Genomic DNA, 12,785 nt, shown 5'->3' with positions numbered 1-12,785 from the left:
AAAAATATTCTTAAAAGACAATAGTTCACAAATCCACAAATTATCTGTGTCTCTTACTCATGTATGCAGCAATCTAAATGCACATGGTGCACTCCCCTGAATTTGGAGGTTTACCAAAACAGATGCACAGATCTATGATAGTTTATGAAGCTGAATGGTAAGTGCTGCAAACTCGCCTATACTGTCCTGAATTGCTTTGGTACTCCCAGTCTTCCAGGAGAATAGATCAGCCTCCCAGATTAGCATCCCAGATTACGCAATTTGCGTTGAATAGTGTCATGAGGACCCCACTACAATGTTAATCATGAGCAACTGTGCACCCAAGAAAGTGTGTTGATTTAGTGGAGATGTGTCCTCCATTACAGGAACTTCTGGGGTTCTCCTGACCCACAGTGATCAGCTGCATTATTTTATTTTAAAGTTGGCGTAAAGTGGCTAAACTTGTCTAAATTCCTGGTTAGGGTGCCCACACCGCCGCCTAAGGTGCAAGCAGAAATGTTGGCACCGGCAACATTCGCACCCAACTGTTAGCTAAAATGTAATTGCTTCATTGGGCGCACACTAGTAACAGCCTCTGGGGGAAACAATTGAATAATCCCCTAAATGTCAATGTGATACCCTACAGTTGTCATTTTGGAAAGGAGTTGAATCCAGTGTCATTTTAAAATAAAGTTGATTTGAAAAAAAATCAGTTGGAGGAGTGTCAGTTGGAGCTGTGGAGAGAGCGGAGCTGAGGGCACGCCATTGCACAGTGATAAGCAGCTGAAGGAATAATTTTCTGAGAGAGTGGCAGAGAAAACAATAGAAGAGTGGCTGGGTCTTGTAGTGCCACACAGTAAGCCAAGATGAGAGTACTGTCCAATTGTTTTCTGTAACTACCTTATGGAAGGTAAGTCACATTTTGAATTGGGTCCTCAGATTTGGAATAGGAATGCATTATTACACACAACTTCTATGGGTGATATACAGTAGAGACACTGCTCCTACTTTATATATCAATGCTGCAACATTGCTATTTGACCTTCAGTTGCAAATACGCTTTAAGGACCCCAATGTGTGCACAAAGAGTTACCCGTAACCCGGTTATCAATTATATGAAATCTGTATCATGGTTATCTGGACATTTTACCAATGTGTAAAGGATGTTGCTAATAATCAAATGTCCTGACTGACTCACTGACTGATCAACATCCAGCCCAAACTGCTGGACCTAGAAACATGTAATTCAGGGAGTATATTCCTTCAATGAAGTAGGTGCCCACTAAGAAGGGATTTTTCAAAAGTCGATGCCTAAGGGGGTGAAAAGGGATAAAATGTTTCCTCTTCTTGCACAATGACTGTCTCATTGTGGCTGCAGCACAGTCCAATATTCAAATAGGGGAGCCACAACAACTGTCATCCCAACTGCTACCAAACGTCACTGGCAGTTGGTTAGGCTCCCCTATTTGAATATTGGACTGCGCTGCAGCCCCTCCTCTGGAGCCACCACTAGCCGTATGATCCTGATGTGGCTTATTAGGCAGACAGCGCTGCAAAGGGGTAAAATGTGTTTTTGCGGACTCTTCAATAGCTCTTCATGTGTTAGTACAGGTGTGAGGGAAGGAATGTGTTACTACAGAGGTGAGGGAGTGGAACGTGTTACTATTAAGGTGAGGGAGTCAAATGTGTTACACAGGTGAGGGAGTCTTACTATAGCAGTGAGGGAGGGGATGGATTACTATAGAGGTGAAGGATTAATGTGTTACTGGAGTGGTGAGATGGAAATGGAAAGAGTAAATAACTAAATATATAAAGTCTACCCGGGTGAAATTAGGTACATCTGCTAGTTAAGTATAGTAATAGTCAATTAGAAAAACAGAAATATTTTTGTTAGTGTGATTTATTTTTAGTATTGTACCAAACCTATTATTCTACAACAGTAACCCATTCCAGTAATTTTTGGTTACTGGAAATAAATCTATATTGCTTTTGCATAAGATTGCCGGGTGTGGACTGAGGGCCTGATTCAGGTTGGTTCGCAAGGCTGCGTGTGCACGCACCCCGTTCGCTGCGAAAATATACTAATGAATGCAATCGCATGGCAACCACAGCACAATACCAAGATGCCCATCAGTGTATAAAGCCTGCCCACTTCCCATGACATGCATCTGCAAGTCAGCGAAAACATCGGTACCATCGAGTAACATCGGAAACCACCTGCACAGTTGTGGTTTACCTGACCCTACCGCAGAAACTGCTAAACTTCCTGTCGCCATCTAGACGTCTGCCAGCGTATGCTATCTCAGGGGCTTAATTATGCACACCCCTGTAACGGCGTTAAAATGCCCAAGCACGCCCTCGTTTCTCTGACCACACCCCGTCTCCACCCTCAAAATCACATCCTGTCAATCACAGTGTGAAAATCTGCGTGATCACTGTGATCGCTTCCCGCTCGCTGTAGCCTGTTCGCGCACGTGCACTGCATCTTATACGCATGCGCAGAATGCAAACATCGGCTGGCAGCGTGCAAACACTGTCTTGCGTACCAACCTGAATCAGGCCCTGAGTACGGAATTTACACCACTTTACATCTGCACCAAACCATCTGTATCCTTACCAATGGGATATATATGAGGGTTTATGGATTTCAAGTCTCTGAGTGCCGTTTGCTATTGTGGACTATGAAATAGGGGTATCTACCCCATAAGGAGAGCACCAGAGCCAGGTGGGCTACATGCCCTATGCGAACAGAGTGCCGGAGGAGCGTATGTTTATATATATATATATATATATATATATATATATATATATTATTCGTTTATCCGGCACTCACAGTGTAAAAATATATATGACTTGACACAGTACCTCCACAATAATAGTACTCACAGAATCCCACACAGGTGCGGCACTCAGGCTCAGTAGAAACAACCAGACTCAAGGTGAATAGATATATATATATATACTGTACGCCCTATGGAGGTTATATGCATTTGAAAACTTATATGTGTATCATAGGAATGCAGAATATATAATAATGTAAAGGCATTTGTCAAAAATGCATGAATAGAATCTCTAACATAAAAAATATAGTTCCCATTTAACAAATGTAATTATTATGTCCATGTCATTAAATCTGAACTTTCCATTACAGCATATTTCATCCAACAAACTTTCAGTTATCGGAGTTTGCTGAATGCTAGGCAGCTCGATTGGGCCCCTAAGAATGAATGGGCCTGTTACTTAAACCATGTGGAAACTAGCATTTCTGCATGTGTAACGGGCCCATTAGTGATAATGAAGAGACCCCCTGAGTGGTAATATTCAAATAAAACTTACTACATGGATGGGAAGTGATTGCTAAGGAAAGTAAGTAATGAATTTTCTCCTTCCTGTTGTTGCAGTGTTTGGATGCGTTACAGGCATGTCATGATCTTATGTAATGCAATGTGTACACTGTATACAGCTAAATTCCTGTTCTCCTAGAGCAGGGATGGGGAACCTTTTTTCTGCCAAGGGCCATTTTGAAATATATAACATTATTTGCGGGCACAGCACAGGCCACGCCCCCTCAGTGTGATGTCAAACAGGGCGGGGCCACAATCATCGGTCATTACAGCAATGCCCTGAGCATCCTGAGGATGCTCCGGGGAGCTGTAAGGACAGCGGTGTAACTGTCTGAAGCATCCTAAGGAAGCTCCAGGTGGAACTGCTGCATAGATTCTGGCTGCAGAGTGACATTCTAGGCACCCTGCTACCCAGATGAGGCTAGCAGAAAAAAGCTCAGAGGGGCAGACCAAATGATTCCGAGGGCCTTATACAGCCCCCGGCCCTGAGGTTCCCCATCCCTGTCCTAGAGTGTGCTTCTGTCCTCCTATTTGCATATAATTTAATATTACAAATGTTTGTCAGGACATGAATGAATGGTAGACCGAACCAACTGGATATTTCTTTTTTAAATAGTATCAAAAATAAATTTTTTACTTGAAATTGGTGTCACAGCTCTGTGTGTCAGGGAGGTGCCTAGAATCTACCTGTAACCAGAAAAGCTAACCTACTACTAGATCATTTTACCACTGTTTAACGTGCAGAGAACTACAGAAATGAAACATCTTCAGGGTATCATCAAGGTGGACTAAGATGTGTGCTAGGATTTTAAAATGAATTGCTGATACTGGGTATTACTATATAAACAAATACTAATTAACAGTTTCATTGTATATCGCATGAATGTGTGCACTGTTACAAACTCCTTCTTTTCATATTAGAAATGAATAGTAAGTGTTTTATCCACAAGGCCTGACATGGAATGAATGGCGAATAATATTCTATTTTGATATTTGCTTCAGGACTTTTTCTTGACATGTTTGTGTCTTCCATTAGCCTTAAATCTGAAGTCCCTGGGTCCCTCATTAGTTAAGATAAAAGGTAACAGATCCAGTGATTGTGAGATGACAACTGCCTTAAGCGTATATAAAAAGCTGAGCTATGGACGTCTTTGATCAATAAACTAATCCCTTACAATGAATATCAGAGATATGAGAAACTGCAAAAAACAACATGTACATGAAAATGTAATATTCATCATCTCTTACCTCCTTGCTCACACAACTGCTGCGCTAGGGCATCTTTGAATATGACCTGGCCTCTGTGCGTAGCTGTAGCCCTGAGGACAGAAAGGAGAATATAGTCCATGATTGAGGAACAATTTCCTATATACAATACATAAAACTGATAGCACATTTGTTCTTTTAAAGCCATGTAAAAAGCTGTTATATAAAAGTAGAAAGATCGGAATGTTTATCCAAGTCAACATACGGTATGTTTGACCTATGATATGGAAGAAGGCAACATCATTTTTATATAGTATTTAAGTTGACATTATTGACTTATGCTGTAATAGAAGGAAAAAAATTTATGGATATGCACTTTGATCCAAGCAAACATTATTGACATATACTATTAGCTGAGTCAACATGTTCACAACCTAACCATGATCCTGGTCAATGTTTATGGATGCATTGTAACATATCAGTTGATGTGAATATGGCATCAGTCAATGTTATTGGCTTATGCTTGTTATATTGTTGCCTGAGGGAACATAATATTAGTATATGTGTCCCTATACATTTTCCTCCTTATATTATCTGCCCCCATTCCACATCACTGCCGAGCTCCATGGCCAGAAAGTACTCCACATACTATGTAGAAAGGAAATAAATGAGCACATGGTAAAAAATGTACGAGGTCACAGACTGACACACATTGCTGTACAGACCCATGTAGCAGTACCTACACACAGGGCCTGATACATCCCATAGTGCAAATAAGGTGCATATACTATAGACATTACAATCCAAGTTTTAACTCTTATGAGAAATATATAGGTTGAACTTCTGATGTGAATATTTAACTATCAGTACAGAGAATTAATCTGCTTTGAATACCTATTAATTTATGATTAGTACTGCTTTTTGCTACTATATACACGAGGGGGGTTCAATAAGTAAGGTAACAAGACCTCTCACATGTGTAATGTTCTCTAATTTCCTGCCAGGCCAGAGCAGGTAGACCACTGCTTCCACTCACAGCCATTAGGCTGTGCCTCTTATCAGTCATTCTGTCCCAACATCAGCTATAAGATGGCAGGGCTGGCGGAAACATGGTCACACATTGAGGTGCATAGTGTGATCAAATTTCTGCCTCTAAAGGGCACATCAGCAGCTGAAATTCATCACAAACTTGTCGAGGAGTATGGTGATAATGTCAGGTCACGGAAACAGATTTGGGTTTGGTGCGCTGCCTTTGACAACGGAAGGACAGACGTTCAAGATGAGCAGCGATGTGGCCGGCCAAGCACGTCCACCACAGATTACAATTTGTGCCGCATTGAAGGCCTGATTTAGGAGGACAGACGCATTTAAGCTAGTGATATTACTGATGAACTGAACATCTCAGTGGGTACTGTGCACAAGATCGTTCATGAGCAACTGGGGTACAGGAAAAAGTGTTCACCCTGGGTACCAAAGCAACTCACAGTTCAAAAAACCAATAGGATAGGTTTGTCTCTCATGCATTTGACGTGGTACCATGAGGAGGGCGTGCAGTTGCTGCAGCATATTGTTACAGGCGATAGAAGGTGGGTACATCATGTGACACCAGAGACAAAACAAGCATCCATAATATGGACATATGCATCGTCCCCATCTTCAAAGAAATTAAAAACATCTACATCAGCAAAGAAGGTCATGGCAACAGTGTTTTGGGACCACAAGGGTGTGCTTCTTGTTGATTTACTCACCAAGGGAGATACTGTGAATGTTGTCCGCTATTGTGATACATTGTACCGGTTGCAGAGGGCAATTTTTAATTTTTTTTATAAAAAGCCTGGGTTGCTGTGAACCAGCGTCATATTGCTGCACGATAGCACCGGGCAACACTGAAGCAACCACATACGTGAGTTGCTATGCCACTAGCATTGGGAGGTACCTACCCTACAGCCCTGACCTAGCACAAAGTGATTTCCATCTCTTTGGACCAGTGAAGAAGCACCTGGGTGGAAAGCGATTCCCAACTGATAATGAAGTTCAGCAAGCCGCCATGTCCTGGCTCCAAGCGTTTGACACTGATTTCTTCTATGCCGTGATAGACGCCTTTGTGTACCATTGGAATAGATATTTAGACAAGTATGAAGATTTTGTGGAAAAATAATCTGTACTGAGGCCATACTATTGATTAAACATATATGTACGAGTTTAATAAATTTACGCAATGAGAGCCCTGGTATTTACTATTATCAGTAAAATGATATATGCTGCAATTTTGAATGTTTTACATTATAATGGTTAGCCACACCTTCTTTGGCTGATGGCAATTCTACTTCAGCATGCCCCTAAAACCACATTCCATTTTGGGCCTGTCATGGCCTAGTCCATCACTGATTAGCATTCAACATTGTTGACTTACGCAATTGTCCCACACAACATGTATGTTGAATAATTCATTATACCAGTCAACATATTATTAACTAAGGCAACATGAGCAATGTAAACATGAAACATTTAGCGGGAAAGTACGTGACATAGGTACCAAAGTGATACTGCCTTATTTTTCCTGGTATTTACATACGGAGAACTGTCTGTCCCTGAGCCGGTCATGAAACCGCCATAGAAAACAGTGGGATATAATCTGGCAGAGGCGTAACTCCCAGAGACAATGGATGCGCCTGTCTACGGGCGCCAAGCCCTGAAGGGGCTCCTCCATCTATAGCATGTAAAGCAGCACTTGTGTGGTTCACAGAAGAAAACGAGTGTGACCTCTAATCTTCAACTGCAGCTCTGCAGCGGTGCACCTGCTGCTGCTACAGCGTTGATCTGCTCTGTCCCGGGAGCCCCGCTAATAATAGCAATAGGGGACAGGACAGATCCCGTCTGATACCCCTCAGCGTGCACTGCAGCGAGCGATGGTGCACTCCCCACTGCTGCTAGAGAATGAGACATCTGTCTGACATCCTATCCCAGGGACCACTAGTACAGAGAGCAACCCGCCACTAACTTCTGATTCTGCATCACAACAAACGGCGGCTCACCAGCATATGCTGCTGCAGAGTCGGCTGTAACTCGGTGAGTCTGTCTGACTCTGATCCACCAGCCGTTGTCACGTAGTGTACCTGGAGCCCTGGAACAAAATGTACATATCAGGCATAACTGTATATTAGCGTGTCTGCCTAATTCAGCACTGCCAAGGCTAACCTTGTAAAAGCCACAGCGAAACGCACTTCGTTTCCTGCTGTGTGTCTGATGCCTCATGTACAAACTGTGAATACTACATATATATGTTTGTACCTATGGACTAACTTTAGGAGAACTATCCCTGGGCCTTGATACTGCAGTAACCCAGGGCATAGCTCTGAATCAGGCACAGATGCTCATATACAATTATACCTGATATGTAAATTATCATACACCTCTAGACCCCATAAAATATATATGTGTGTGTGTGTGTGTGTGTGTGTGTGTGTGTGTGTGTGTGTGTGTGTGCACACACACCATATTTGCTTTCCCTTTTTTTGGGGAGGGACCCTACTTTTTTTTGGTTGCCAACATTCAGCACATTTACAGGTAAATACAGTATATTCTTGCAAAGGAAATATTTTTGGAGCATGATTGGTAACAGTCGTTTCTGCCCCTTACTGTAATAGATGAATCATATCTGTAAAGTTATTTCCATATAAATGCTCCAGTCCTATCAGATTAGTTCCATCTACAAATAGTACTGCACAGCCTAGTGCAGCTATGATTGATTGTCGTTCTGTTCTTAAGGCAGCAATACATAACACTGCACTGTCGACCACCTGCATGGACCTGTCACTCTCCATATTTGTGAACCTGACATCAATCTCAAGCTATCCCACGATAATAGGAAATGACCAGCTTACTACTAGCACTGCTGATTCTGCAGCGGGAGGCTGGTACAGCACAGTATAGTATCTCCACCTTCGAATCACATAAGTCAGAAGACCCATCTTCCATATCTCTTGTTACAGATATACATTTCTCTGCATGAACTTTAATAGGACAACATTGCAAAGTATCTCACTACAGGGCCTATTCATCATCGGAGGCTGTATGAACTCTGATGATTAAGTAATCATATCCAACTCGCAGTGTGGGAATCTTCACACCGGAGCAATTTATCATTGCACCGGTGCGGGGACAGCTCCCCTCGGTTAGTATCGCAGCTACAGAAGTAGCTGTATTACCTACCTCCTTCTCATTGGTGCAGCTATGCATGTGTGACTGCCAGGGAGTCCATGAGAAGGTGGTTGAGGGTTACACTTGGATCCCTCTTCGCATCTCCAGAACTCCTTCCCATAGGAAGGAGCGGGGCTACGAGAGCAAGGGCCATCTGAAACTGGCGCTTGTTCTCGTTCAGAGTTTGCTGAATATCAGGGGGTCCTTCTGGACCTCTGATGATGAGTGGCCCGGTAACTAAAATATGCAGAAACTAGTGTTACCAGGTAATTTATCAATGATGAATAGGCCCCTATACTGTAGTATACATGCACACCTGCTAACCTGCATGCACTCAGAGATATTTTGCCATATAAACCAAGCATTTTGGACCTCATTCAGAGTCGGTCGTTGCGGCCGCACGGTCGTACGCCACCGATGTCCGCTAAACTGCGCATGCGTAAAATTCGCAATGCACGTGCGCAAACTAGCTATTACGATCAGAAATTGCTCTCTCGTTGAACACAGCCAGGTTGTTAGTTTGAGTGACAGGATGAGGCGTTTGTGGGTGGTAACAGGGGAAGGTGCTTGTGAACGGGGGAGTGGAGATCCGAACGCAGGCGTGCCTGACTATGCAAACGGCGTTTTATGGGAGTGCATAATTAACTAAGTAGTGTCATGGAACATGTGACATGGGAGGTTTTTACACTGACTTGATCGTAGTGCTTAAGAGAGGGTATGGTCAACCTTAAGCTCTACGACCAGCTCCGATGGTTCCCGATGGTCTCGATTAATCCTTATATGCCCGGAGATGACGTGTAATGGGAACGAGAAGGGGGCGTATTTTTAGTCTTATGGCCGCATCCTCCCCTCGCTCGTCCAGCTAACGATCCCATCTTAACGACGCAACTTGCAAGTGCTTCATTTGCATATCCGGCCCCTTTTACCTTACGACCGTGCGGCCGCAACGACCGACTCTGAATGAGGTCCTTTGTCCTTTTTCATCTGAAATAAAATTACTTCTGTAAATCAGCTTTATGGTTCTCATTTAAATAAAAAATGTACTCTTGTTGAAAAAAAGTATACTATTGTTTTATGTACTGAATAGAAAACTGTGGACAAGTATATTGTAGTATGATTAATTATTTGCTGGCAGTACATAATCGGTTTACAAAGTGAGGTTCTTGATGTGCATCATAAATAACCTGGTGACACAATTTCAACACCAACCCTTAAGTTAAGAGCCCCTAATTATTCATCCCTCATATGGTTTATAGAGATACAGTAAGTACAGGATTTTTTACAAGGGTCATTATTTCTCATTTGACTTCAATCAACATTATCTGTGCATACCTACTATACACATTTTACATATTTCACAGACATTATACAAAAAATATCTTGGCTGGGAAAATCACACACTGAAATACCAGAAATGACTATACACCAGGTTTAATCTACATCATAGAGACCAATTTCAGAAATCTGTAGGCAATTCTTGATGTCCCTACTCCAGAGAGGCCTAGAGGGGGACTGATTACCTGGGCTTGCTGGAGGGGCCCCTCAGGGGACCAGGACGGCTTTTACCCCACCCCCTCTCTCTCCTCTTAGTGCTGTCATCAAAACATCACTTTCAAAATAACAAGTTTTGCTGCTATATAAGAAAACACCAACACAATGTATTTCAGGCAAAGAAATGAAAATTTTCTAAACTGATTTCAAATATGTTGCTGTTTCCCATATTTGGCTGTTAGAGATAAAATGTTCTCTCAGCCTATAGGTAGAGACATGCGGCCTGTAAAGCAGGTACCAGGAGCAGTAATCTAGTTGTTACCTGGTTGTTACACTGGAACTCAGCTCCATAAATGCAATTCTTCATTCTGAAGCCAAAAAGGTCCCAATTTTAAAGGTTTTAAACGTTTTGCATAAATGCGTTCAGAAGAATAAAACAGAATGTGAAGTTGATTACAAGGAAAACCAATAAAACATTTAATAAATATCTTGTTCTGAGGATCTGAAAAGCAATGAGTACTTGTATGTAAAAATGTAACTAGATGAATTATTCCCTACTGTACATAATGCCATATGCATGCTTGCTCTGGCTTTTGAAGAATATGCATTGAAATGCTTATTTTAATATCGGCTAGAACCAGTGTGCTCTTTCTACTGTACCGACTTCTAATACATTATAGCCTCTTGTATTCTGCTTTGGAGATATCAGCCTCAAGGAGTTTGATTTTTCCAACCCACAGCTGTCAACTTCATTCCATACCAGCCGTAGATTGAGTTCCTTTGAGGTACCAGACCTTGTTTTATCCCCCTTGTACAAAACTCCCCAGAGAACTATACTTTTGCCCTAATTCATAGCTTTGAGCCACATTCCACATTGACTCCAGTATCCTACACTTTCATTGAATTGCTAATAGCCATTAAGCTGCCTCTTCTCCCACTTCATTAATGTTATTTGAAAGCATGTAAGATTACAACATGAACACTTTGACAGTAGATGGAAAATAACGAGTCAGATGATTTTTCTATGTATGGAGGATATGTTCAAAAAGTAATGCCTAAATGCTCATAACTCTGAAATAATATGCAATACTTATTTGAAACTTTGTCAGTTTGTAGTTTAATATGTCTGCTGGCTATATATATGTATTTTTGTTTAGGTAGTCCAAGAAATGCCATGGAATCCAAGATGAAACAAAGAGCCGTCTTTGAATTTCTGGAAAAAGAAGGCTACAGAAATCCAGAGAAGACTGAAAAAAGTATATGGTGAGCGTACAATTGACTATAGCAATGTCAGAAGGTGGATGAAGCGTTTTCAATCGAGAGAATCGTTCGTGTGCGACAAACCTCGTGGTGGCAGACCATCAACTGCAGTGACAGCAGAGAACCGACACAAAGTCGATGCCATGATTCAGAAAGACCATCGTGTGACCATCAGAGATGTCAGTGATGAACTTGAATGTAGCCATGGCACTATAAAAACACTAATCAATGATTTGGGATATTGTAAAGTGTGTACTAAATGGGTTCCAAAGCAATTAACCAGGGATCATAAGGCCCAAAGGGTGGAAGTGTGCAATGACCTTTTTACCAACTTTGAAGCCAACCCTGAGATGTTTTTGGAAAATGTCATTACAGGAGATGAGACCTGGGTATTCCTTTATGACCCAGAAACAAAGGCCCAATCAAAGCAATGGAAACACCCAAGTTCACCTAGGCCACAAGCGATCCGTAAACAAAGTCATGACCACATTCTTCTGGGATTGCCGAGGTGTTATTCTCATCGATTACTTGGAACCAAACCAATCAATCAACAGTGATCGATACATTATTACACTTAAGAAGCTGAAAGAAACCATCCGCAAAAAAAGGTCAACAATTCCACTGTCAAATGTCATCTTACACCACGACAATGCCAAACCTCACACTTTGATGGCCACATCTGCGGCCATTGTCAAAACGGGGTGGGCAATAATGCCACATCCACCATACAGTCCTGATTTGGCCCCTTCTGACTTTCATCTGCTTGGCCCTCTCAAATACTGTCGCCGGGGGTCAACATTTTGAAGACATAGAGGTTGTTAAAAACGCCATACGTTCCTGAGTCAAACACCAACCACTGGAATTTTTCCAAAGTGCATTCACAGCTTGGGTTGAGAGGTGGAGAAAATGTTTGAGGGCAGATGGTGAATTTTTTCAGTAGAGTCATTCTGTTACTAAGACTTCAAAGCATTTTACTGCAAATTTTCAAATTTGTGTCTATAATAAAATTTGAGTTGTGAGCATTTAGGCATTACTTTTTGAACAACCCTCGTATATACTGTCAATTTACTTTATCTACACTCATTTGTAATCTCTTCATGTTAATATACAGCTAATTTGTATTCTTTACAAGATATCCCTGAGTACCGCCATGTTGTTGCTGTATATTTTATATAGCCAGGTAAAGGTAATTGGAGGGCACCGGACGCGGTTTGTTCATCGGAACATAAAGATTGCCGGCATTTGGATCACACACTATATATATATGATATATATATATATATATACAGACAAATAGGTTCGGCA

At 41.8% G+C, this 12,785-nt stretch overlaps 1 protein-coding gene across 1 annotated transcript in view; it reads right to left on the bottom strand.

Annotated features, from left to right (window-relative positions):
- Positions 1 to 12,785, bottom strand: part of RELN (reelin) — a 640,798-nt gene that overhangs the window by 410,745 nt on the left and 217,268 nt on the right. The window contains exon 4 of the mRNA XM_088480241.1: positions 4,572 to 4,642. Coding sequence (XP_088336367.1) covers positions 4,572 to 4,642 — 71 coding nt within the window. The remainder of the gene's footprint in view (positions 1 to 4,571; positions 4,643 to 12,785) is intronic.

This window comes from Taudactylus pleione, unplaced genomic scaffold, assembly GCF_031769625.1.
Source record: "Taudactylus pleione unplaced genomic scaffold, aTauple2 ptg000251l, whole genome shotgun sequence".
Classification (NCBI taxonomy): domain Eukaryota; kingdom Metazoa; phylum Chordata; class Amphibia; order Anura; family Myobatrachidae; genus Taudactylus; species Taudactylus pleione.
The sequence above is the reverse complement of the archived record's forward strand: the minus strand, read 5'-3'. Positions and strand labels throughout refer to the sequence as shown.